This window comes from Impatiens glandulifera, chromosome 3, assembly GCF_907164915.1.
Source record: "Impatiens glandulifera chromosome 3, dImpGla2.1, whole genome shotgun sequence".
Taxonomy (NCBI): Eukaryota; Viridiplantae; Streptophyta; class Magnoliopsida; order Ericales; family Balsaminaceae; genus Impatiens; species Impatiens glandulifera.
The window spans coordinates 63,016,764-63,042,913 of NC_061864.1; the positions used below are offsets into that span (position 1 = coordinate 63,016,764).

The following is a 26,150-nucleotide window of genomic DNA, read 5'->3' on the forward strand; positions in this document are numbered from 1 at the left end:
AAAAGCAGTCATCATTAACTGAGTTTTTACCAAAATCTTAATGATTAATTGTAGGATATATTAGTCATTTTATTTAACATTGAAAAACACGTGTCTTCAAGTTATTCGAATTTAGAAAATGACTATTTTACTGTTTGAGCGGGAAAATTATATGATAACGCATACTTAGTTGACAACTGTCCTCAATCGGTTCAAAAATGAAACGTCTAACGGCACACATAGTTAGACATCTAACTTACTATCCACATTCTAGCATCTAAGTTGAATAGGCGTCTGTTTAGATGCAGGCGTCTAACTATGCTTGTCTTACAGACGTCTAAACATCTATTTAGATGCAAGCGTCTAATTACGCTTGAACAATACGTGTCAAATGTGTGTCTAGTTAGTTTAACCGGTGTTAGTTTTAAACAAAGAGGTTTATCCAACCCAGAAAGGAGTTAGCATATCCGTCTAACTACGTTTGACGTCTAAGAAAGTATAATTTAGACCACGTCTAAAGTAACATTGTCTTATATATGCACTTGCACAAATAAATAGACAACTTAGCTTTATTCTATTTAAACATCATCAAATTTATGTTGTTGAGATAATATTCTAGATCATAGCTTCTTGTTTATTTATATTTCAAGTTAAATATTTCTCACTTAATTAACTCTTCTCTTTACTTTGTTTTAATTTTTCCCAACAATTTTTCCCTTTTTGATGATGTTAAAATATGCAACCTTTATCAAACAAAATAAACCCCATCAAATAAGATTAAAATCAAAGTAATTCTTCAATCATACTCTGTCAATTCTCATCATACTTATCAACTGTAAGTGAGTTATATACAATGTTCTTCATTTGTTTTTTTTTTATCATTTTATACGGTGCAATACCACCTAATTTAGCTGGAATTTTTTTCATTTTATGCTTAAGTTATAAACAGTGATGAAAATTTGGAAATACCTCTACAATTGTAATTGTCATTGAACGACATTGGTCTGTGACTATTGCCTTTAGAGCACGTCCAAACTTACATATCAACAAACATTTGAACAACTATATGAAATATTATGTATCTTCACTAGATAGTAGTCAACATCCAAGTAAAATAGATTGACAATGATGATTCACTCCAACAAATGGAGCAAAAGATATATCATAACTATTAGTCAAATATGTTGTATAAAAAATAATGACGTCGAAAAAATAATCATATGTAGCTCTTGATCTTGCATCTTCCCCCCAAAAAAATTATAATCCGAGATTCACCATCGAAATCAAGCGCGTAGAAAATAAAAAATTGACCGATGGCAAAAAAATGTGAAACGTGGGTATCAAAGCATCACTAACAATTATGATGATCATAGTTTTGTTAAGGGAAGACATCGGCACAAAACTCTCACTCCATTGATAAATGAGGTTCAACAACTTGAAAAAAAATCTAAAGAATGTTGTTCTCTCTTGGTTGAAGTTTTGAAAGACGTGAAGAGAAACTAATTGATATTAATCTTGAACATTCAATGACCGAAAATAATTGCAATTTGTTTGTTAATACCTCGAAATGATAAAAATTTGAAAATAGTGTCTACATCCGGTACAAAAACAATACACACTCTATTAAAGGTACGAGCTCATGACGTCTACCCACAAAGAGAAAACAATCCGTGGTTGAAAAAAATGTGAGAAGATATGTAGTAAAAGCTCGAAAAAAGTTTGATTTATTTTAATTTCGAAGTTAGAGAATTACTCTTTTATTAACAATAATATTATTTTTACATAATATATTATATTCGTTTCAAATAATTTATCTCATCGTTAACATATTTATATATATTTAGTTTAATGGATGATGGTATGTATGAACATTCTTTTGTGGTGAATATTTGTGAAACAAAATGAATAACCCAATTTATTTTGACTTTCTTATTTTGTTATTGAGTAATTTTATTACTATAGCACATTATTATTTATTTAAAATTATTATTACAAATTATTTGAGTTAAATAATTAATATAAATTAATTAGTCGTGAAATAAATTATTAATTTTTTTTTTTTTTTTTTTTTTTTTTTTGGGGAAAACAGCTTAGTGCCATTTCATTAAAAAAACCCAAAAGAGGGAAAAAAATACAAAAGTTTAAGATCAGATCTAGACAATTTCTAGATTTGACAATGAAACAATAATTGAATTACAGACAATAACAATAATCAATTAGCGCCTACAACGTTTTTACTTTTATTCTACTTGTGATCTTCTCAAACGAAATATCCCATATATGGCAGAGCTTTCTATTCTCTTCATTCCTTTCGATTCCTCTCCAGGATTGAATGAGTGCATTTCCATCTGAAGTTATATCTCTCCAAATATCTTCAGCGGTTCTACTTCTTCCACTGTGAGTTCTTGAATTTCTTTCTTTCCAGATATTGTAGATTACTGCTCCAAAGTAGCATTTCAACATACTTACATAGAAGGATCTTCCTTTTGCTTTATTCTTCATCCACTCTTGGATTTCTTCCCATATTCTTGGAAAGTTGATGATGTTCATGTTTGCAGCATACATCCTCCAGATTTGTATTACAAAAGAGCATTCCCCAAATAAATGGTTTATGCTTTCCTCAACTCCCAAACATAGGACACAGTTGATATCAGGAATGTTTATATATTTTCGAATTCTGTCTTTTGTTGTCAACCTTTTCCTGTATACCAGCCAGAGAATAAATTGGTGACGAGGAATAATCTTTGGAGACCATACCACATTATGCCAATCTACCTCCTGTCCTCTTGTTCTAACAATTTCCCACGCCTTTCCTGTAATAAACTTCTCATTGCTTTCTGTTTTCCAGCTTATTTCATCATTATTTTCATTGAGTTGCTTCTGCCTCATTAGGTTTAGGATTCTATCACCTTCTGGAATACGCCTCAAAAGTGAATCACATCTACCTTCATATACGTCTCTAAATGAGTACTTGATGTATTCTCTTCTAACTCTGTTTCCTTGCATTTCTTCTTTGAATATAATGGGAATATTATCCAACCAAGGATCATGCCAGAATAGTACCCCTCTTCCATTTCCAATTGTGGTTTTCACCATTTGAAAGGCATCTTTTCTTGTTTTTAGGATTTTCTTCAATGACCATGCCATTCTTTCGTTGATGCTTAGTGTCCAGATACTCTGCTCTTCTTTCATAAATCTTGTATGCACCCATTTGACCCATAGGGAGTCCGCTTTTTGCTCCAACTCCCATAAGCTCTTGATGGTGAGGGCTTTGTTCCATTCAACACAACTTTTTATTCCTAGTCCTCCTTCTTCTATGGGAGTGCAAACATCCTCCCATTTGACTTTTTTTCCTCCTCTTCCTTGTGTTCCCCATATGTAGTCTCTCATGATTCTATCGAGTTCAGCCATTACTTTCTTTGGGATGACTATCTGTTGTGCCCAGTAGCCAATACTTCCAAAAATGACTCTTTTAACGAGCTCGATTCTACCTGCATAAGACAGTTTTTTCGTAGCCCAACCCAAAACAGAATTTCTAACCTTTTCTACCAGTTGTCTAAAGTGATTGTATCGGAGTTGTTTTGATGACAGGGGTACTCCAAGGTATTTCACTGGTAGTTCACCTTCCTTGATTCCCATAATATTGAAAATGTTTTCTTTCCTTTCTTCATTAACCCCTCCATAGAAAGCCTGACTTTTGTCCTCATTGATGTATAGACCTGTAATACTCGAAAAGATTGTTAGAGCTTCTTTGATTATACTAACAGATTCAACATCCGCATAAGCCACAAAAAATAGATCATCTGCAAAACATATATGGGTTATTGCTTCTTCTTTGCAGTACGGGTGAAATTTGAAATGATGACTTCTCAGAAGCATTTTTAAAATGCAGTCAAGAATTTCCATTATTAAGACGAATAAGTAAGGAGATATAGGGTCTCCTTGCCTTACTCCCCTTTCACCCTTGAAAAAGCCTCCATGAATACCATTCACGCTCACAACAAAGTGAGGAGTGGAAACACATTGCATAATCCAATCAATGAAAATAATTGGAAAACCTGCAGCAAGGAGGAATTCGTGGATTGATCCCCATCTGATCGAGTCAAAAGCTTTTTTAATGTCAATTTTGAAAGTCACACGTGGCGATATGTTTTTCTTTCCATATCCATTCAATAAGCTCTGCATGAGTAGGATGTTATGGGAAATAGAGCGTTTGGGAATAAATGCTGATTGCCCTAATCCTACAAGTTTATCAATAACTGTTTTCAAACGTTGCGAAATAATTTTTGAAATAATTTTATAAATAACATTGCAACATGAAATAGGACGAAAGTCCTGAATTTTTTCCGGAATTGAATTCTTAGGAATCAAATTCAACACTGTGACGTTCCATTGCTTCAACATTTTCCTGTTTTGGAAGAATTCTAAAACCCCTTCGCTTACATCTTTACCCACTATTTCCCAGTTTTCTTTGAAGAAGTTCGCGTTGAAACCATCTGGCCCTGGGCTTTTATCCCCTTTCATCGAAAACACAGCTTTTCTAACTTCTTCCATACTAACTATTGTAATCAATTTGTTACCACTTTCTTCACTGATTTTCCTTTGCACATCTGTTGAAATAAATTATTAATTAATAGAATAGAAATAAATTAATGAATGAGTGTGAGAAGAATATTCGGTGATTAAAAATAATATTTATTTATTTATATATATATATATTAATTAGAATATTAGATATAAATATTTAAATATTTAAATATATTATACAAATTGTATTTGTTTAGTCTTTAATTATATTAATATATTATACAAATTCATCCGTTATATTAGATATAAATATTAACTTTTGATATTTATTTAATTAATTAGAAAGATTATTACCGTTCTCTAATTAATTAGATATCATTCTGCATCCATAATTATATAAACTAGCATTTAGCCCGTGCAAATGCACGAGTAATAATATAAAAACCGTGAAAAAAAATTACGGATAACATTTTTTATTTTATTTTTAACCGTTTTAAGTTTATGGGTGAGTCAACCCACAATCCGACCCAATTATCCATTTACTCAACATCATTATATATTAGTTAGTTAAAAAGTTGAACTTATATTAATATTAAAACGTCACGCGTTTATCAAATTTGGTGTTGAATTTAAAATATAAAGTCTTTATAGCCTAATTGGTTAAAAAGTTGTACTTGTTTTGTTAGGTTGCAAGTTCGAAACATACCTCTAGTATTTTTAATTTTATTTTTAACCGTTTTAAATTTAAAAACGGGTCAACCCACAATCCGACCCAAGTATCCAAATTAACCACAACTCTCGACCCGGCAATCCGGACACTTTAAAAATTAAGTATCATTATATATATATAGATTAGTTAGTTAAAAAGTTGAACTTATATTAATATTAAAACGTCCCGCGTTTATCAAATTTGGTGTTGAATTTAAAATATAAAGTATTTGTAGCCTAGTTGGTTAAAGAGTTGTACTTATTTTGTTAGATTGCAAGTTCGAAATATACCTCTAGCATTTTTAATTTTATTTTTAACCGTTTTAAATTTAAAAACGGGTCAACCCGCAATCCGACCCAAGTATCCAAATTAACCACAGCTCTCGACCCGGCAATTCGGACACTTTAAAAATTAAGCATCATTATATATATATAAATTAGTTAGTTAAAAAGTTGAACTTATATTAATATTAAAACATCCCGCGTTTATCAAATTTGGTGTTGAATTTAAAATATAAAGTATTTGTAGCCTAGTTGGTTAAAGAGTTGTACTTGTTTTGTTAGGTTGTAAGTTCGAAACATACCTCTAGCATTTTTAATTTTATTTTTAACTGTTTTAAATTTAAAAATGGGTCAACCCACAATCCGACCCAAGTATCCAAATTAACCACAGCTCTCGACCCGGCAATCCGGACACTTTAAAAATTAAGCATCATTATATATATAGATAACTAATTTGTTAATTAATTATAATTCTTGAATGGTAAAATCTATACATAATTATATTTCTTAAAAAAAGTTCATTAAAATTGATCATAATTTATATCAACAAAACCCTAATAAACATTTTATTCACAAACTTTTGCAGTTCTAATTTCTTATCAATTTGACCAATCAGATCATGACATATATAAAAGACTATTCATATTTTTAAATTTTCATAAATATTAATCTCAATATGTCCGGCATAGATATGACTCTCATATTATTTTTAAAATTAATATATTAAATTTTTATATCTTTAATTTATTTAATCTTAATCTTCTATGTCAATAAATAAATCAAACATAAATTAAAGTTGCAAAAACATACTTGAATTTGTAGTAAAAAACGATTCATTAAGTTATTTTTGGATCTTCTCTCGATATTGAATCTCCGTGGATCTGAATCTATGATAACTTGATATTAAATCTCCCTAGATCTGGATCTATGATGAATTGATTATGGTGGCAAATGCAGGGTAAATTATTTATATAAATTTGAGACTTAATATTTCAATTTAATATTAGGTCCATCAACAAAATAATAATAATAATATTTTTCTTTCTATAAAAAAATATATTCTTATTTATATTATAAATATCTAAATAAGTCCATAATTTTAATTTTAATTAATTTCAACCAGAATTTTTGTGCAATACAATGTTAAACAATGGGGTGAGTTGCAACAAGAAAAATAAATATATTTGATATTTGATCAATCTTATATCTAAATTTCTTTTATACATTATAACTTTAATAAAATATTTTTAAGCACGGATCAATTTGTTCTATTAATAAGATAAACTCTTTATTCAGATCTTATTATAAAGATTTTTTATATATCAAAACCTATATGGTGAATCAATATTTTTATTGAGCCGGATGAGTGATTTAGATCAGTTTAGTCAACCTTAATTATTACAATGAATGAATCTAAAAAAATGATAGAGACTAGTAAGTCTCTTAAATATCAAAACTTATATTAATTAATATGATTGCTTGCCATGAGATAAAATTTATATTTTTAGAGAGATCATTCCATAAAATTCGAGTTGACTATCCTATGACATGAAAATGGTGCTCTGAAAATAAATTCAGATTGACAACCTATGGATGAATTATAATGGTCGTACTTAGTTAAAAGGTCATCGGGTTGAGTTTTTTTTTTTTTTTTAAATTTATGTTACACCCTATTACATCGGTTATATCTTATCTTGATTCATTCTCTTCTAGCATAACGACAATAAGAAGTAGATATTAATCCTAAGTTCTTGGGTTCGAACCCGTCAGTCGACAAGTTTTGTGCCTGGTTAAATGTGTTTAAGAACTACAATAAGCTACATACTTAATTCGTTGTCACGTTTCTTTTATATTATCTTGACTTTAGATTGACGTATTTGATATATCAGATATTGGGTCGTTTCACATTTGTTTAGATATCTAGTTCTATTATTTTGAATTCACGTTCAAAGTAAATATAAAATAATTAACTGAACGAAATTAAATACAAATTTACCTTACAAACAACAATATATATATATATTTATATATTTACGAACTTACATTTTATTATGATATTAAAACTAGGGTGGCAAATGAGCTGAGTCGAAGCTGACTTGAGCTCAATTCAATTTATATTGATTTGAACTCAAGCTCGAACGAGTTTATAAAATTTGAGTTCAAACTCGACTCGAAAATTTGAATTAAAATTAAAATTTCAAACTAAAATATTAAAACGAAGAAAAGTATTAAAATATTAAAATTTCAAAAGTAAAAGTAGGCATTGACCGAATTTTATTGTTTTATTCTATTTTAGAATGCTTATTTATTTTTTCTTCTTCATTTTACTAATCCGCGTAATCTTGTTTGGCGTTCAATTTTCCATACTAACATAGTTTCTCAATCCTAAACTAACCTAGTTTACTATTCAAACTCATTTTTTTTTTACATTTATTATATATAAACTAAATTATTTATATTTTGGTATATATTTTAAATTATTATTTATATAAATTAAATTATTTGTATTTTGATATATATTTTAAATTATTATTTTTATAAATTTGATTATTTATATTTAATATATAATTTAAATTATTATTTATATAAATTAAATTATTTATATTTTGATATATATTTTAAATTATTATTTTTATAAATTTAACTATTTATATTTTGATATATAATTTAAATTTGATTATTTTTTATAAATTTAATTATTTATATTTTAATATATATATATATTTATATTTCAATTATTATTTATATAGTATAATAAATATTCCTTTTAGTATTCTAATAAATAATTAATAAATTTAAAATATTTTAACCATAACAATATAATAACTAAATATTCATAAAAACGTTTTAAATTATCAATTATTTATTAAATATAATAACATTTTTAATTAAATATAATAACAAGATTACCATATTTTAATAAAAATATGATAATCTTGTTATTATATTTAATAAATAATTGATAAATTTAAAAATATTTTTATGAATATTTAATTATTATATTGTTATGGTTAAAATATTTTAAATTGATTAGTATTTATCAAGTATTTATTAGAATTATTTATTACACTATATATCAAATTTTAAAATATTACACTATATTTTAAATATAAATATATATATATATATTTAAATATAAATAATCAAATTTATAAAAAATAATAATTTAAATTATATATCAAAATATAAATAATCAAATTTATAAAAATAATAATTTAAAATATATATCAAAATATAAATAATTTAATTTATATAAATAATAATTTAAAATATATATCAAAATATAAATAATTTAGTTTAAATATAATTAATTTTAAATGTAAAAAAAACTGAGTTTGAGTAGTAAAGTAGATTAATTTGGAAATTAATAAATAAACTAGATCAATTTGGAAAAATGAACGTCAAACATTGGGAAATCATCCATGTTTGACTGACTACGAAATGAAAAGAAAAAAACACAGTAATCATCGGGTGGTAATGATACACTCATCTGAACAAGTTAACTAATAAAGAAACTTTTAGTGTGTCTTTATTGAGCCGAAAAATTGATAAAATGACTTTCCGATCAAACAACAATCTCGACAACCTTATAAGAAGTTTCGGGAAGGATCAATGCCCCAACACCAACTTGAAAAACCTGATCTCTCTGCCCGCGTGAAGAGTATCATCGGTTCCATTACTATGCTCACAATTGGTGTCATTCTTCAATACACCAGGCCTTTCAATGGTGTAATTGATATCAAATTTCCTTATATACTTCTCAGCTTGAACCTTAGTAATTAACTACATTTTATTCGGTTCAGCATTTTCTTTAATTTTCAGTTCGATAAAGCAGGTCATCGGATAAAGTCGTTTTGTCTGTTCACCCCAAATTATGGTAGCTGAAGTAGCAAAATTCGGCGCATAAGAGACCTAATGGTGTGGGTTAAGATATTTCTACCTCAAATTGTAATGTAAAAGAAAAACAAGATCAAGTTGTATTCTGTATATAATAATTTTATGATCAGTAATTTATACATATATACAGAGTACTTAGAAGATCAAGAACACAATGAAATATGGTTAAGTAATGCACAACTGTCTCAATGGGGTCAGAAGCCTAGCATAACGTAGAGGGACATGCGCCTTCACCACTGTCCCGTTCTCTGTATATTCCTGCCAGCCAACCACCAAGAAAACTAATATGTTTGAGATAGTATTTCACTTCAACTTAATGCGTTTTTAGTGAAAAGTTAAATGTCACAAGTGAAAGCCGAAGACAATAGGCTCAATATCTTTTTCATTTGGAGTTCGAATTCCAGGGTGATCAGATGGTTGGATAGTAAACAGGCGTTTGAAGGTTTGGCGATTTCTTTTGACAAATTCTCATCTAGATTCGGGTACTGGACAAAAGTTTTATGAGGAAATCAAAATGACTAAACAAATACTTACACTTCTCTCGACCATTCCCACTCGATGTATGGTACTAAGAAGCTCCCCTTTGTCGAAGGGAATCAAAGCTTCCACCCATACCATTGAGTCCTGAGGAAGAGGAGAACAAAGAAACAATCAAGTATAGTAGATTTCAAATGACACTTCTTTCTGTTAATTATGCATGGACACAAACATAAGCATAAATGTAAGCCCTGCAATTTTCTACCTTTAGTTTTTCCTGAACGACTTCGCAAAATTCATCCAAACCGTCGCCAGTCAAGGCTGAGATGCACAATGTATCTTCTCTTTTATCTGCTTCCAGTCTAACTTTTTTAGGATCGCTAGCTTGATCAACCTGCCATATTGCAAGTTATTTTTCAAGAACAAGAGAATGATCTATAAATTGGCCCTTTTGGTAACGGAAATTTTTAGTTGGAATCCAACTGATATTTCCTTTGTCATTAAGCCTAAATCTAACTATACACTTATTTACTAAACAAATTTTGCCGAAATTTTGATCTCATCTAACCACATTTTATTACCAAACAAAAAACTATCATATGTTGCAATTCCAGATTTGACAATTTCTCAATAGGATCATGATAAATCCTACTTACACAAAATGTATTCGAACACCCTAGAAATCAAGATTTTGAACCATATGTCTATTTGTTATCACATATTTATAATTAGAAAAAATCTACTTGAAAAAAATCAAAATGATCTATAAAATAATATGTAAAATCATGATCCACATATTGATCTTTATACTAAATGAAGCCAAAAATTATACTATAATCTGGAATATGATATAGATAATAATACTTATACCAAATAAAAAATTACTTTCAATTTTAACTTTGTCAATTTTCCAATGAGATCGTGATTGTGCAAGAAATTCCAGTTTATAAATAGATTCATGCTTATCTTCTTTTAAACAATGCATATAGTCTCTTTGTACCACAAAAACGATGCATATAGATAAGAACACTTTCAGGTGGGTTCGTTCACACTTTTTTTGTTTCTGAGCATGTAGATAACTAACTCTCTGGCTTAGTGTTTCAAACATAACTATAGAAAATACAAGAAAAACATGGGATTCAGCAAAAAAAAAACGTTAAAATGAAGATGGCAAAAATGATACTAACAAAACAAATATATAAATTCACTGAAAAACACAACCATCTGTCTTACCTTGTTCCAGACAATCAATTTTGGAATTGACGACACATCTAGTTGTGAAAGAACTTTGTCGACAGCCTCTATCTGCTGCTCAGCCAGTGGATGACTGAGCTTGCAAAAAAGAGTATAACAAGTTAATGTTGGTAATAAGATCTCATCATTAGGAGCTTCTTTGGTCTGGGGTTATTTGGAAAAAATCTAGATTATGAAATCAAAACCTTGTTTGATAAAAAAATTGAATTATTTAGATAATATGGATTAAATTACTAAAATATTCTTTTGTATTTAATATTTAAATTTTATGGAAAAAAATTAAGTAGGGGTAACTTAGAATATTTATTGATGATTTGAATGATTAATGATTGATGATGGAATAATGGATTATTTTGAAAGAATCTGAATAAACCAAGATCAAACAAGCTCTAGGTATCCATAAAAGTTTACCTAATATCAACCACATGAACTATAAGTGATGATTCTGCGATTTCCTCCAGTGTTGCCCTGAAGGCAGCAACCTACACCAGCACAGGAAACGAAGAAAGCCAATGAAAAATGATGTACTTCAAGTATAAGTAGTTAAATTGGGCCCATTTGTAAACTATTTGAAGTATGAATTTAGTGATCAAGAAACGTTTTTGGATGGGATTTGGTTTGGTGTCCAGGAGTAGTTCATTCTGCCTGGCCCAGATCTAGAAACAAGTTCCATAATTTATTCTTTAAAAACTTTGTATACAAGTAGAGAGGACAAATGAAATGTTAAGAAATTTTCTAGTGTTGATGTTGTGGTGACGTAGAAAACAAGGGTTTTAACTATTTTTGTATGTTTTGGCTTGTCAATTAACTTTTGCAAAATATACAAGTAGGAATAAATTATTTCTAAATTTTATCATTTATATAATACATAAAACTGTAGTTTAAAAAATCAGTAAACGTAAAGTTAAGTATGTATCCAACCACACTTTTCATACCAAAAGTAACAGGATCCAGACCCAAAAAATACATGTGTGCTTTCAAATGGGTCATTACTCATTAGACATTGTGATATACATTATGCTTACCAGTGTAGTTGGTAACTTTTGAATGAATCCAACAGTATCAGTGAGAAGAAACTCCTTCCCGCTCATCATCTAGACAGATACACAAAAGTGGACAATTTATAATTCTGGAAAGTACTGGTTAAACAAAAAATTGATTCCTTTAATGCAAATAAGGAGCACTTCTTGGCAATTGAAACATGGACTGAATAACAGTTTGAGAGACCACATATAATACATATTGGTTGTATGAACACAATCATTGACAACTGAATTGTGAACACCAATTATAACTACTTCTAGAGAAAATTATGATGGCTCAATGGCTTATCATACATGGTCTTCTTTTTTTGGGTAAAAGGCATTGCCTTTTTTTTAATAAATAAACATGCACGACAGTTACAAAATGAAAAGTAAAAGTGAAAAGAAAAAACTCAATATGCTGAGATCATAAAAGCCAAGTAAACTATAACCTATCAACGAAAAGAGGGAAATCAAAATGCCCACATGGCAACATAATGTTATGGCAAGTATCCAATGTGCCAAGTCGTTGCAAAAACAAAGCAAATCCTCTTCAAGGCAGATTAAACAAGAGTCGTGTGCAGTATATAGGATATTCTACTTCTCACATGTGGATCCAAGGTGTAGCTTCAAGGCATAATATATAGGATAAAAGGGCATATACATATGCATAAAGGCCTAAAAGGATAAATATACCAGAAAACTACTTTAACTGGTGCAAAAATAAAGGATGGGTTATTTTTGCAAGAGTTAAAATAGTCCGTCAGTATACTTATCCTTCTATACATTCATATATATATTTTCTTTTCATATTTTTTTTTTGAGAAATTTCATGTATATATACCCTTTTATCCTAATATATATCTTCGTTTCATTTATATAGGTCTAAAACCAGTCATAACCAACAACTAGATTTGTTGTACGCAAAAAAAAACTAACCTGTACTCTTCTAGTTGTTGGATCAAGTGTTGCAAACAACCGATCCTCAGCAAGAACATTGGCCCCAGTTAACCGATTTAGAAGTGTGCTCTTCCCCGCATTTGTGTAGCCCACCTGACATAGCAGAAAAACTGAGACTGCTATACTTCATTTATGCTAAGGAACAAGTGAGGTCAAAACTAAAATACAAGACGTAAATGAAGTGAATTTTCCCACCAAAGACGCAACAGGTACAGGTACAGATACACGCCGATTACGGTACTGCTTTCTATGTTTACGAACAGTTTCCAACTCCTTCTTAAGAGAACCAATCTGTAACAGTAAATGAATCCATGAGCAGAGTTAAAATTATCTACTAGTCATGTATAATGTAAATCTTCTTGAAACCAAACCGAAGTTTATATGTTTCCCCAAACTCAAATTCAAGGAAAAAGGACAAGATAAAAGAACAAGCAATAAGTCAATATTGACAGAAAACAAGTGCCTCATATGAATTGGATGCACATTATGATGCTCTTTTGTTCCCTACAATAGCATTCACACTCATTTTGCTCTCATAATCTTAATGGAGAATAGTGGATTCAAACCACACTGTCAGTTTGACTTGTTTCATGAGACCCAAATAACATTTTGAAAAGTTTATGATAAGCTAATCATTTAAGCTATGTTTAGTTAAAGATCAATTGGAATTCTGGTGGATTTTTTCTCGAAAAAAAGGATTCTGATGGAATTAAACTGAGTATAATTTGTTTAGGTGCAATTGCACTCAAATAGTCTCTGAATTTCAATTCCAATTCCAAATACTCTGCACAATTCAAGCCAAGGTATCATCAAACTATTTGTTTTTGTAAAAGTGAGACTCTTTTCCATAGATCCCCAACACTATGAAGATCACATGCATCATGGGAAAAAATCAAACTAGTACAGAAAGTTATGACATGTGTAGTCATTAACAACCAGAAAATCTGTGTCAACACCAAGTGAAGCATCAAAATAAAAATAAAAAAAACTAAACTGAAAATTAATCTATATGCAGTTAGATAAAAAAAAAAAAAAAAATGATCCAGGGTGAAAACTTGAACCCATGACCCTAAGAAGATGAGTTCATGTGCTCTACCACTGAGTTATGATGAGTCTCCACCATATGCGGTTAGATAATTATGGCGGTTAAAATCGAAAAGAACAAATATTAAGAAAATAGAAGAAGAAAATCAAATCATTGAATTGTAGTTCAATGTCCATTCTTATAGAATTAGAATTGAAATGCTAATTCCAATTTCACTAATCCAAACATGCCTAGAATTACTAATTAACAAGGTATATGAGTGAACTTATCATGTGTGGAAGAAATCTCTTTCTTCAATGTATGTAAAAAGAAACAGAGAACCTCGCAAAAAAAAAACATCATTCTAGAATTTATTATGCAATTATCTAACAACTATTATTGTCATCAAGCCACAGCCAATTAAAAGATACAACTGATGAATCCTAGGTGAAAAGAAGCTTACCTGAGTACGTAAAATACGTTTGTCCACTTCAATTTGTTTCTCACCCATACCCTTAACCCTACCTCCAGCTTGTCTTTCAAGGTGAGACCACATTTTAGTAAGTCGGGGCAATTGATATTCCATTTGAGCCAAAGAAACCTAAATAATAATCTCCTCAAGGATTAAACTAATAATATTGACTCCAATACAAGATCAAACTAATTATATTGATTCCCATACAAGATCAAACTATACATTGATTCTCATACAAAATCATACTAGACATTGGCCTGTTTTGTTATCCACTTTTGTTCACGTTGACCATTATTTAAAAAATCTACACTTGTTATGTTAGTGAAAAATTGCAATGATCTAAGATATAATCTGATAATGATCGTGAAAAAATCTCTATAGCAAATGAACCAAAAATTACAGTATAATGTGAATCATTATCTAAAACATAATTTGTGCACAAAATGTAGCAACAAAAATCACACTGTATTCTCGATCATGATCCAAAAATTAATCTGATGCAGAAAAAATCTTATACCAAACAAAAGAAACTTTCAATTTGACTTTGGCAATTTCCAATGGAATTGGGATTGTGTTAGAGATTTTGACAAAATGTTTGTTTCCAAATAGACTCCCATACAGGATTGGTTCATAACTATATTATACCTGTAAAGCTGCCTCGTGTGTTGCTGCCCTCTGGTTGAAGATATCCAGGATGAGAGCAGTTCGATCACATACTCTTACATCCCCACCAAAAGCCTTTTCTAAATTTCGCAATTGACTAGCCATAGCATCATTAATGTCCATCAGAAAAAAAGACAACATTAAGAACTTTAGTTAAATTCTTGAAGAACATATTGATTAAGATGAAAAAAAAGAAGAAAAAAACACATTAAGAACTAACCCAGGAGAAAGCTCATCATCAAATATTACAGTCTCGACATCCAACGCTTTAATGGCACTCTTTATTTCAGCAACCTTGCCAGATCCAATGTAAGTCTTTGGGTTTGGATTAGAAAGTCTAGCCATTTATAACAAGTAGTTAAAATCCATAAACATCATCCCTAACTGTTTTGTATGTGATTAATATTAACATTTTCTCATGAAAAATCAGGCACATTGATGATGACAGAAATTTCTAGGAATTGTATGCAAACATTCAAAAAAGAAAACAGGATTTATCTTTTATCTGACTATGATCTGTGTTTTTTCCTTGCATTTCAAAGTATATTCAATGGAATACTCACTTCTGATAGGTAGAATCAACAACCATCAGCCCAGCAGTATCAGCAAGCTGAGCCAGTTCCTTGAGAGATTCCTCTATACCAAAAGAATCCCGCAAGTCTCCTTTGTGTTCAACGCCAACAAGGTAGGCCTTTTCTTCAAAAACCTGAGAAATTTGGAAATCACTGTAAGATTCAATCAACAAATATCCAAATCTTGTGCTTGTCTAAGTGAGTTAATAACAAATCTAGATGTTAAGCAAACCAAAGTGAACTAGGTAACCAATCTTATTACATATTAGCTGAAATTTCATGTACTACAGAAATGCAATTGTGACATCTTCCAACAAAACTAAATGAAAAATAATTCAAATACCAACCTCTCTACCGTTTCGTAAAGTGAATCTTCTATCTTCATCCTCATCCTCGACTTGTTTCTTTTTTACAAATTTTTTCGGTGAATCTTTTGCCAACAAATCCGAAGCTTCTTCTTCAACTTCAGCAACAGGAGAACTACTATCTATCTCAGTCTCATCACTTTGATCAGTTTCAGATACCGGAGATCTAATCGTCGAAATGAGATCATTATCAGAAACTAAACCTATCTTCTCCTCCTGAAAAACTCTGGAAAGCCTCCATGAATTCTTCTTTCTGAAAGTAAGAGAAGATAATTGAACTATTCGATTGTCATTAGGATTTAGAATCCATCTAGCGTTGTCATTTCCTGTAGTGGAAGGTAAAGAGCGAATTGCTGAACAGAAACATGTATTCATGACTTATTTCGAGCTTTATTCCTCTCTTTTTCTACAACCAATTGAAATTCCTCCTATTAGGCAGGCAGTATCCACAACGCCGGCCGCTAGCTTCTCTTCTTCCTCCACCGCCGGCCGCTAGCTTCTCTTCTTCCTCCACCGCCGGCCGCTAGCTTATCTTCTTCCTTCACCGCCGGCCGCTAGCTTATCTTCTTCCTTCACCGCCGGCCGCTAGCTTCTCTTCTTCTTCTTCCACCGGCGGACGGTTATGGTGCTGCCAAATTCCAGTTGTGGCTGATAATTCAGTGGCCTTCTTTCGGAAAGAATACCAAAGCAAGTTTGTAAGGATTTTAATAGTCTGAAATTATTTTTCATGAATATCTAACTAGTCACCAAATTAATTAAATAAGAAAACTATTCATTTTGGTGGTAATTTTTATTATCTGAATTTTCAAATTGAAAAAAATATAATTAAACAACCCCATTTAGGAAAGTTCAATTAATCGGCATTTAAACGGACTAAGCTAAAGATGAGTGAGGTACGAGATCGACCTATGTCGGAGATGAAAGATGAGCGACTTGTGCCCTATCATAAGGCACAAATCCTTGCGGTTATACAATTGAGCCATATTCTCTATACCACCTTAGTCACTCAATTGGTGTTATTGTTTCGATTCCAACAACCCTATTTTGTTTCGAAAGTAGGTAGGTGCTTTCGGATGTCAAAGTGAAGACCAAGCCCCGAAGGGAATCAGGGTTGTAGTCAACCCAACAGGGGTTCGTTATTGGGTCAATTCGAATTTCAAACTTCTTTATTTAAATTTCAGAATTATAAGAAATGATATTTTGTCTTAAAAATTTTAAACGTCGTTATTATACACGTGACATTTATAAATAAATAAATAAAATATATATGTCACTAATTTACCTACAAATATCAGCGAATTGAAGGTTTGACTACCATAAAATCTAATAATCAAAACCATCAATTTGTCAATAATTAAATTAATGATATTTGTTTTTTATTTATTTATTTATTTATAAATGATATATAAGTAAGTTAACGATGTTTAAAACTGTTAAAACAAAAATCTTATTTTTTTTTTATAATTTTAAAAATAAAGGTTTTAAATTGGGAAGTTTAAAATAAGAGGTGTGATTTCAAATTTGACAATTTTATAAATTTTATTATTATTTAAATGAAAAGATAGGGGATGAAAATTGAGGGAACAAAAGACACGCGTTATCCGAAAAAACAAAGTGTGAGATAAATATTTTATTTTAATTTTTTCAACTAGTTTATTCATCTCCTATCCTCTTTACAAATTCGTTGTAGTTCTCAATTTGAATATATTAATCTTATCATTATTCCACTTGCATATTTATTACAAAATAGGTACTAACATAATGATACAATAGGTTAGTTTGATTCAACTTATTTTCAGCTTATTGACGGCCGATTATCCAACTTCTTCTCAAGATAGGATAGGATATGATATATCAGCTTATTTAATTGTTAAACTTTATTTAATCGTTAAACTTGAATATACTTGAATATGTTTGATTGAACTTATACGCCTAACTTATTTTATTTATAATATTATTTAATAATTAATATTATATATATATTATTATATATATATATTTATTAATTCAATTTTAAATATTAATAAATGATTTAAATTAAAAAATAGTGTATATTTGAAAATAAATATTAATTTTTATAAAATTTTGTTAATATAAAATTTTAAATATTAATAAATGACTTAAATTAAAAAATAATATATTTTAAAATAAATAATATAAATAAAGAAAACAATTTATTATTATTGTATATATTTTTCACCTTTCAACACTCTCCGTGTGACCTAATTTTTTAATTATCAATTCATTTTTGAGCTTTCTCACTCTCTTGTTAATCAATTCATTTTTGGGCTCTCTCACCCTCTTCGTATCGGCATTCATTTCGGTCACGTTTGGTTCATCTCAATTGTAATGGATACTTTTTAATAATTAATTAAGTCTAGTTTGATTTCTGAAACTATAATTATAAATAAAAAAAATTATAGTATATTTATATTTTATATTTTTCTTAATTATTTTATATATTAAGATACACATAGTATAATTGTACTTAATATATATATATATATATATATATATATATATATATATATATATATATATATATATATATATATATATATATATATATATATATATATATATATATATATATATATATATATTTTAATGTAAGACAGTGGTCTAATTCCCACAACCATGACACCTACTTATCAAATCTCTATATATAATAATGCTTAATTTTTAAAGTGTTCAGATTGCCGGGTCGAAAGTTGTGGTTAATTTGGATATATATGTGAGAGTAAATTGGTACTTGGGTCGGATTGTGGGTTGACCCGCCCATAAACTTAAAACGGTTAAAAATAAAATTAAAAATATTATATTTATATTTCGAACTTGCAACCTAACAAAATAAGTACAACTTTTTAATCAACTAAGCTAATAACACTTTATATTTTAAATTCAACACAAAATTAGATGAACGCAGAACATTTTAACAATATAAGTTTAACTTTTTAACTAACTAATATATATATATATATAATGATGCTTAATTTTTAAAGTGTCTGGATTGTCGGGTCGAGAGTTGTGGTTAATTTAGATATATATTCTGGATTGTCGGGTTGAGAGTTGTGGTTAATTTGGATATATATGTGAGAGTAAATAGATACTTGAGTTGGATTATGGGTTGACCCACCCATAAACTTAAAACGGTTAAAAATAAAATTAAAAGTGTTATATGTATGTTTCGAACTTACAACCTAACAAAAACAAGTACAACCCTTTAATCAAGTGTGATTGGAATGTGATTTGTCGAGGGATAATAGGCCGGTATTAATTGAAAGTGGTTAAAAAAAATATGAATCAAATATTTGATTCATATTTTTTAATATTTAACATTTATATGTGAGAGTAAATGTATACTTGGATCGAATTGTGGGTTTACCTGCCCATAAACTTAAAACGGTTAAAAATAAATTTAAAAATGATATATGTATGTTTCGAACTTGCAACCTAACAAAATAAGTACAACTCTTTAACTAAGTGTGATTGGGATGTGGTTTGCCTATGGATAATAAGCCGATATCAATTGAAAGTGGTTAAAAAAATATGAATCAAATATTTGATTGACCAAAGTGTGAGGTCACAATGTTAAATATTAAAAAATATGAATCAAATATTTGATTGAGCAAAGTGAAAGTGTTAGGTCACGAAATTAAAGGTTTATTTGAAAAAAGTATGTGAGAAGATAAGTTGTTTTATCGAAGTGAATAAAATGTGGAATGAGAACGTTCTATTTTTTATTTGTAATATATTATTCGTGATTTATTAAGAATTCTAAACATTAAATACATATTATTATTACTTTTTTATTAAATTTATTTTATTTAAATTGTTATCCGTATGTAACGCACGAAAATCTTCCTATTTCAAATTGTTTAGAGATTAGTAAAATTTGTAATTTATACCTGAATTTAACCATTTAACTACACAAATAAAAATACAAAAGCCACCCGAAATTAATTATAGATTTAGTATATTTGGAAACACTATTATTTTATACTATGTTCTAAGACTAATTTTAAATTGAAATTTTTTGTTATGCATTAAATTCAAGCTCCAACAAATAGTTGTTGGGTCTTTGTAATGTCAATATCAATCTTTTAAAGATATGGACTCATATGCCTTTCCCTTAATTTTTTTTTTCTCCAAATTTTGACGTCACAACGTCAGATTGGTGGCCTTGTTTTCGCACCCCTTTACTGAGTTTATATATATATATATATTCCAACTAAATGGTCTATCAAATTATTAAATGTTTCTTTAAACAATGTTTTAAATTTTGCAAAATTATTATAAGTTACCTCTCTCAAATATGGTAGATCAATCTAGACCACTTAACTAGTTTGTCTTTACTTCTTAAGTTTGTCAATTTATCCATCTAATCAAATGTCATTCACATTTATCATTAGAGAAAAGACTTAAATTTGTGAATTATGCAAAGTGGAAGGTCTCAATTCCATAAGGGTGATTTTAATTTCAAGTGAAATCAAATTAAACTACTTGTATAGAAATTATAACAAAAGTTGTCTCAAGAGCCATTTTAATATTCAGAATTGAATTTATTTATTTTTAAAAAAGTGGTACAACAAAACCCTATACACACTCTTCAAGTTTATTCAACAAAATTTACATTATTATATGTATGTATATATGATCCATGTTGTATCTACTACTACTATTACAATTACTACACAAATACACTATAATCCTACAATAATATGCTTCTTCTTTCCTATATTACAAATGTGTAATCATGTTTATATTTACACTATCTTCCATTCATTTCCCATATACAATCATGATCAAATGACACTCTATCAGTTGCAGGCAATGAATTGATTCTCTCTGAATACTGCAATCCAAGTGCTAATGAAACTTGATTTTCAACAATCAAATCGCCAAGTTCTCCAATCTCATCGTATAAGGTATCACCACCACTTTCATTGGCTATTATTAATGGATTTCCTTCCTCGAGAAGGTTTTGGTTCTGTTGTTTCCATTCATCTTCGGGTATTGAAGCTTTAGCATCTTCACCAAATTCTTCTTTGTACATTTCCTCAACCATGGGCTTCCAAAGCCGAACTCTTGCATTTATAAACCAATTGGCTACCTAAAGTGAAACAGAAATGGATAACATCAAACCCTTGAAGGGACCAACTTTAGATCTTACCAGTTACGAAAACAATAGTACAACCAAATTCCCATTTGAAAACACTTTTTAAATCCATAAACAAAATCGTTTGAAAACTAAACTTAGTCAAAAAAAGCATTGGTTTCCAAATGGGGGCAATGATTCTAGACTGTCTTGTGCCTTGTTCGGATTGAGTTATTTGAATAATCCTTAAATAACCCACTATCCTTTCATCCATCCTCTCGTTAATCACTTAATTTAAATCATAAACGAAATATTAAAGTACCCTCTTTTTAAACATATTTTCTAAATAACCCGAATCCAAACAAGGCCTTAAGAGCATTTCATGATTTGTTAAACAAAAGATCTTAAGACACATATGTACCTGGCCTCTGGTCAATCCTGCCTGTCTGGCTAACATGATCTTTTCAGAATCCTTGGGGTAACTGAGCCAGAAATCATATTTTAAAAACGAAACTTTCAACAATTTTTTAACAATTGAAACGATAAAGAAAAGAACATACGGATTTAGGAAATGCTCAAACAGCCAAGCACGAAGAACAGAAACAGAATTTTCTGGAAGTCCTCTTTGTGGCCTCCATGATTGTTGTTGTTGTTGTTGCATAATACCAAACTGCTGAAGAGACTTGTGCTGCCTAAACTGTAAATCGAGGTTACGTAAACGTGTAAACTGTCCTTGACTAGATGAAGGTTTTGCTTCTTCTTGATCCCCAATGCTTCTCTGAATAACCCGAATTTGGCTATTAATAGCATCACGTATACACCGAAACTGACGTGAAATTGTTTGCAGAGCCAGGGTTGTGTATGGTTTGGTTGAACCATATCCAGCTAATGTTTCGAATGATGTAACTAAAATCTCCATTTGATTGCGATATTGTCTATATCTTCCATCTAACTACAATAATATAATGAATCATAATAACAGAAAATTGTATTAAATGCTCGTTTTGCTTCATCAACTTACATTGTGCTCATGTAAAAAAAATCTCAAATTCAATTTAGCCATCATTTCTTGGTTAACTTAACTATGTACTTGTAAAAGAGAATAATATGACAATTGGATGCAAGTTCAGAAAGTAAAATCGAGCTTCTTTCTAAGCAAACAAGTATTTTTTACTAACTTAACATAGAATAAAAAATGACAACACGAAGTAATGTGAGTTATTTTCAAAAGTTTAGGAAGCAAAACAAGTCCACTGCAACTTTAAGAAGGAAAACAAGTATTTGATGCAAGATCAAGAAGTAAAACAGGCTTCTTTATAAGAAAACAAATGACTTAAATGAAGTAACTTGAGTTAAATTTAAATGTTGAAGAAGCGAAACAAGTCCCGCACAACTTCAGAAAACAAAATGAGTTTTTGTTTTTTGAAAATCAGGGTATATTTTCTGGAGGAAGCTATCAAGACCCTAATTTCATTCAGAGCGTTTTTTGTGAAAATTGAACATGAGAAATCTGGCCTCTTATGTCGAAGACTTTTTCCACTTGAGCTACCATGTTGACTTCAAAACGAGTCTTTTGATACAAGTTCATGATTTACGAATTTAAAAGAGTTAACAAGAAAAATGATAAAGGAAAAGTAATTTGAGCTATTTTTAAAAGTTAGAGGAAGTAAAACAAGTCTTGCACAATTTCAAGATGCAAAAACAAGTATTTTCTTTTAAACCAAGATTTATTATCTGGAGGAAGCTAACATGATCCTCCACTTCATTCAGGGAGCTCTTAGAGGGAATTGAACATAAGATATTTGATATTTTAGGCAAAACTCCAAGTTCTAAACGAGTCTTTGATGCAAGTTCAGGAAGTAAAACGAGCCATTTAACAGAACTAACAAAAAAACTTATAGTGGGACGTAATTTGAGCTATTTTTAAATTTTATAGGAAGTAAACGAGTCTCGTGCAACTTCAAGAAGCAAAACAAAACTTTGATGTTAGTTCACAAAGTAAAACGAGCTTCATAGTTAACTAAAAAATGACAGCAAAACGAGCGTCTTACCTGGTCCAACACATTCAAAAGCTTTGACATCTTCTCATTCAAATCCTGGTTTGTGGTTAGCTCCTGCAGCTGGTCACCTGAAATCTCACTATTCAAAGGTAGCTTGATCGGTTTAAGTGTTTTCCACACACTAACCATTTCATCAAGCAATTCTTGAGCTGGCTTAAGATACCTACAATTCAATCCGACATTTGCTATATCCGATGATTCAAACATATATTGACCAGAACAATTTCTCTCATGTGAATCAAATGATTGCCTAATGAAATAAGGCGATGAATACAACCCTTGATTCCCGAGACTTAGGGATAATAATGCTTGAGACTGATCAAAACTTGGATTTCTGTCTAAATCAATCTGATGAGAATCCCCACCAAATGAGTTATGATCAAGAGGAACAGAATCTGATTGCAGGTTTAAAGGGATGAGTTCAAGTTCGTCTCTAATGGAGGTGGATGAAACTTGACAGTCATGGACAGATAATGAATTGTTGGACAAGAGGTCCATCAAAGTAGAACCTGATTGAAGAATATCAATCAATATCAATGAATCTCATAAACCCTTAATCTTATACTCAAACATTCGATCAATCAGTAGATAAAAAATGATACCCACATCAAAAAATTTGAAGATTGTTAAATAAATTACCTGAGATATTCCGTTGAAAGAGATCGAAGAAATATACCACCCAAAACGGAGACAAAACAAGAAGAAAGTCCCAAGGCGAAGGATCCCAATAACAGCAACCCTTAGTTCCTTATGATTGAACAATGACAAGAAATGAATATAAAAATGAACAATTTGAAAATTTCCAACAGAGAATGATTAGATAAATCCACCCACCTTCTAGTTTTCTGATTAAAAAAATAGATAAATCCAACGTCAATCATTCCAACTTTCATACGTGGGTAGACTAGAAACAGAGAACCAGCCGCCGTAGTTCTTCAAACTCTCTCTTTCTCTTTCATGGCGGTGGTTGTTTGGTTCATTCAAAGTTGGGGATTTTGAATCCCCTAACCACCAGTTGGTGGACCTAAAGCTTATTCTTAAACCTCCATTTAAAGCATTGTTATAGTTGTAATACAAAGTCTCTCACCAGCAATGACTCTCTCTCTCTCTCTAACAAATTACTTATTTGAAATTGTTTGTATACATACAACTACTATACTTTTTTTCATACAATTTTTTTTTAAAAGAATATCATCATTTTTTTTTGTATGGTGAGACAATCTCATATTTGTTAGAGACATCGTACTTATTTTTACATTGTCGTGATGACTAGTATCTTGAGTATTTTGTATATTCTATAGAGATTCACTTGGTGATGCACGGATCTTTGAGTAATTGGGAAGAAGTTTGAATTAATGCGACTTATATATATATTTTAGTTATTATACAAGTTATTTTCTGGTGGACTATGTCGAAGAGAAATTGTCGAACTTTTATTGATCGCAGTCGTCGATGTTTATAATTAATAATATAATGTTGTTATAACGTTTTCTGAGATTCGTTCCGAAAAATTGATAGAATCGATTTGGGAGTTAATTGTTTTTCTCGATAATTTACAAACTCAATAACATATTTAGTTTTCATTTATGATTTTTTGTTGTGATTAAACATTTTTATAATTTTTTATAGAGAAATGATTTGGGCAACACAATTATAACGAAATCAAGGTCACGAATCCGACGTGTTTTGTCGCATATGCAGAAGATAAAAAAATTTCTCTCCGAAAAAATGGCCATGTTTGGTAGATTTTTGTTCTGAACATAGCCATGATCGAGAGTTTTCTATCCCAAACATGGCCATGTTCGACAGTTTTTTGTCTCGAACATGACCATGTTTAGAAGGTTTTTTATCCCGAATATTACCATGTTCGGGAGATTTTTTTTCCGAACATAACCATATACAAGAGAGAACTATTATTATTATTTTCGGGGAAACTGCCATGTTCGAATTTTTTTATAATTCTTTCTCTTGTCAAAGTGACAGTTATGTCAGATTTGTGGTCTTAATTTTGTTAAGACTATGACTTTTTAATATAATTTCAAAATGAATAAAAATATTTATTTTTAATTAACTTTTTAATATATATATATATATATATAATATTTTATTTAAAATAACTATTAAATGAACAGTAAACAAACTAAGTAAGGATATTTTAAATAAAATATTTTGAATTATTTTGTGAGTAAGATTAACCATTTTAATTTATATATAATTTTATTTATTTAAAATTATATAAATATTTTTTTCTTATTTATTAAAATAACTTTATAATATTAATATATATATTTTAATAATATTTTGAATTTTTTAATATGATTAATAATATTTTTTAATAAGAATAATTTTAATATATATAATTCTATTTATAATACATTCTTATTTGAAAAATATATCTTGTCTTTAAATAGTAGAATAAGTTATAATATTAAAAAAATAAAATTTAGTGCTTTAGTTTCTTAATTTAATAAATATTTTAGTAATTATTTTAAATAAAATAATGCTTTTGCTTAAAAATATGTTTCTAAATTATTATTGATTTTAATAATTATAAATATTATATATATATATATTAAAATTATTAATTTGATTAAAAATTAAAATAAAGTTATAATTTAAAATAAACAAATTAGATGAAAATATGAAATATTTATATAAATAATTTTTTATTAATAAAAAAAATGTTCCTAGTGATTTTGTGTTGCCTTACCTACCTAGGGCAGGTATATGCTTTCAGCTTTGGATGTCCAATAATAAAAAAAGTAGGCATACACATATTATTATATT

At 29.4% G+C, this 26,150-nt stretch overlaps 2 protein-coding genes across 2 annotated transcripts; both read right to left on the reverse strand.

The window, feature by feature from the left end:
- Positions 1 to 9,417: 9,417 nt before the first annotated feature.
- Positions 9,418 to 16,890, reverse strand: LOC124931294 (GTPase HflX). Its single transcript, XM_047471728.1, has 13 exons — positions 16,188 to 16,890; positions 15,832 to 15,974; positions 15,489 to 15,605; positions 15,251 to 15,365; positions 14,594 to 14,731; positions 13,302 to 13,397; positions 13,086 to 13,199; positions 12,150 to 12,218; positions 11,536 to 11,606; positions 11,104 to 11,197; positions 10,136 to 10,264; positions 9,928 to 10,017; positions 9,418 to 9,651 (listed from the first exon to the last, which is right to left on the reverse strand). Exons 1-13 carry the CDS (start codon positions 16,578 to 16,580, stop codon positions 9,559 to 9,561), a joined length of 1,662 nt encoding a protein of 553 aa, XP_047327684.1. The 5' UTR covers positions 16,581 to 16,890; the 3' UTR covers positions 9,418 to 9,558.
- Positions 16,891 to 20,802: 3,912 nt separating this feature from the next.
- LOC124931364 (BEL1-like homeodomain protein 7) lies at positions 20,803 to 24,428 on the reverse strand. Its single transcript, XM_047471811.1, has 6 exons — positions 24,198 to 24,428; positions 24,003 to 24,110; positions 23,355 to 23,872; positions 21,864 to 22,255; positions 21,725 to 21,785; positions 20,803 to 21,318 (listed from the first exon to the last, which is right to left on the reverse strand). The coding sequence occupies exons 3-6, from the start codon at positions 23,859 to 23,861 to the stop codon at positions 20,977 to 20,979; spliced, it is 1,302 nt and encodes a 433-aa protein (XP_047327767.1). The 5' UTR covers positions 23,862 to 23,872; positions 24,003 to 24,110; positions 24,198 to 24,428; the 3' UTR covers positions 20,803 to 20,976.
- Positions 24,429 to 26,150: the final 1,722 nt, after the last annotated feature.

Coding starts and splice junctions, on each gene's coding strand:
- LOC124931364 (XM_047471811.1), bottom strand. CDS start 23,861: ATGGACCTCTTGTCCAACAATTCATTATCTGTCCATGACTGTCAAGTT. Junction 22,256..23,354: donor TTTTGAATGTGTTGGACCAG/GTAAGACGCTCG, acceptor ATATTATTGTAG/TTAGATGGAAGATATAGACA. Junction 21,319..21,724: donor CAGGATTGACCAGAGGCCAG/GTACATATGTGT, acceptor GTTTCACTTTAG/GTAGCCAATTGGTTTATAAA.
- LOC124931294 (XM_047471728.1), bottom strand. CDS start 16,580: ATGAATACATGTTTCTGTTCAGCAATTCGCTCTTTACCTTCCACTACA. Junction 15,975..16,187: donor CTTTACGAAACGGTAGAGAG/GTTGGTATTTGA, acceptor CAAATTTCTCAG/GTTTTTGAAGAAAAGGCCTA. Junction 14,732..15,250: donor CACACGAGGCAGCTTTACAG/GTATAATATAGT, acceptor ATTATTATTTAG/GTTTCTTTGGCTCAAATGGA.